Raw genomic sequence first — 1,983 nt, forward strand, 5'->3', positions numbered from 1 at the left:
GACTCTGTCATCGCCTTCGCCGCCTGTTTGCTGCAGGAGCATCGGCCTGGTTATTTCCGAGGGAAGAAGCGGGATGGCGGGGTAGATGGTTGCTTCTGCGAACAAGGCCTTGTTATCCAAAAAGTTGCTCGTTTTAAGTAAACTCTTTGAATATGTTCTGAATTCCCAGAAAGGACACAGTTAAACACACCTTTATTTTGCTGATAATGGATGAAGAGAGTCTGGAAGCAGCCATTCAGACCTACAATGCCCAGCTGCAGCAAGTGGAGCTGGCTTTAGGGGCAGGCTCGGACCCATCGCAGCAGTCGGACTTGATTCAGTTGCAGGAAGATTTGAAGCAGCTGATAGAACTGACTGAATCCAGCCTGGTGTCTGTTAAAAAGAGCAAACTTCTGGCTACTTTAGATACAAATGCCTCCTCCTCCTCCTCCCCAGTAGGTCTGCTGGAGCGGGACACTAACCCAGATGGTTCTGCCCAAGATGAGGAGTACGCTGCTTTTAAGGAAGCCATTGCTGACCTTGGAACCGATGAAAAGCCTTCAGCTAATAACAATGAGATATCATCAAAGAGAGGTGAAGAAACTGATGACAAAAATGAATCAAAGTACAGTGAAGAGGAGGAGGAGTCTGACAGAGAGGAAGAGGAGGAGGAATTGAGTGGGATGAAGGTTAAAGCCCCCTACTACAGTTCTTGGGGGACCCTGGAGTACCATAATGCCATGATTGTGGGGACAGAGGACTTGGAAGATGGCAGTGCAGGAGTCAGAGTGCTGTATCTCTATCCAACTCACAAGTCTCTGAAGCCATGCCCGTTCTTCTTGGATGACAAATGCAGATTTAAAGAGAACTGTCGGTAAAAAAGAAAAAGGGGTGGGAGGAGGCTTTTGTCTTTCCTGTAGCTGACGGCCTTCTTGTTTGAAGGGATATACCTCCTCTGAAAGTACCGTATTTGGTTTTTTTACCAAATGAAATTCTGCCTTTTTGTTTATGTTTTTAGAATGTGTTATAGTAAGCAGTGGCATTAGTTTGGCTGTTTTCTTTAGCTAATGCAGAGATGAAATGGAAAATCCTGTGGGAAAGTTGCAGAGATTTTACATAATCAATCGAGTGGCTCAATTAATAACTGAATAAGTATTTTAAAATAAAACACCAAAGCTTGTTTGTCAATAGTGCATACATTCCAGTAGCACAGAGAGGCTTTAGAGTCTCTGTCTTTGGAGATCTTCAGCACTTAACTAGGTAAGGCCTTGAGCAACCTGATCAGTCTTTGAAGTTTGGTTGTGCTTTGAGCAGGACTACAGACCTGCGTGTCTGTGTGATCCTGTTTATCTCAAAGGACCTGTGAACTTTTTTACTGGATGTGTCACTAGCAAGGAGAGCTTAATTCTCTGGCATGGGATGCATTCTTTGTTACATGACATAAATAATATCTTTAAGATGAAAAATTAATAACTTGTGTGATTGAAATAATGCATGATAAAACTTCCATGATTACTGGTGAAGATTCATCACCACTGGCAACTCGTTTGCATTCCCTTCAAGGAGGGAAGGAATTTTTATTTAAAGCCTGCTCAAATGTTGTGAAGATAATTCCTCTTCCGCCTTCCCTGGCAGGTTTTCACATGGTGAGGTGGTCTCTGTGGAAGAGCTTCAGCCATTTCAGGAGCCCAATCTGAGCGCGCTGGAGGTGGGCTCAGCCTGCCTGGCGAAGCACAGCGATGGAATATGGTACACGGCAAAAATAACCGGTGAGTCGTGTTTGAGAGTGCTTTGCCAGGATTTTGTATGGAAGATGAAGGCTGATATGCTTAAGTGAATATAAAACTTGACTATTTTGGTTAATGATAGAAAAACATTCGCTATGTAGCGGCAACCCTGAACTGAAAATCTTAGTTGAGAAAACATTCTGAATTTTGTCAGGTTTGGGAAGGGAATAGGCTAGGAAAGGGGAGAGAGTTAGACAAAAAGGAGACATAAAGAGCA

General features: G+C 43.6%; 1 protein-coding gene across 2 annotated transcripts in view; it reads left to right on the top strand.

The window, feature by feature from the left end:
- Window positions 1-206: 206 nt before the first annotated feature.
- Window positions 207-1,983, top strand: part of ZGPAT (zinc finger, CCCH-type with G patch domain) — a 5,671-nt gene continuing 3,894 nt past the window's right edge. For both annotated transcript variants that reach the window (XM_009702130.1, XM_009702131.1), the window contains exons 1-2: window positions 207-853; window positions 1,615-1,748. In XM_009702130.1, the coding sequence (XP_009700432.1) occupies window positions 207-853; window positions 1,615-1,748 (781 nt within the window). The remainder of the gene's footprint in view (window positions 854-1,614; window positions 1,749-1,983) is intronic.

Source organism: Cariama cristata, unplaced genomic scaffold (assembly GCF_000690535.1).
Source record: "Cariama cristata isolate BGI_N322 unplaced genomic scaffold, ASM69053v1 scaffold21896, whole genome shotgun sequence".
NCBI classification, from domain to species: Eukaryota; Metazoa; Chordata; class Aves; order Cariamiformes; family Cariamidae; genus Cariama; species Cariama cristata.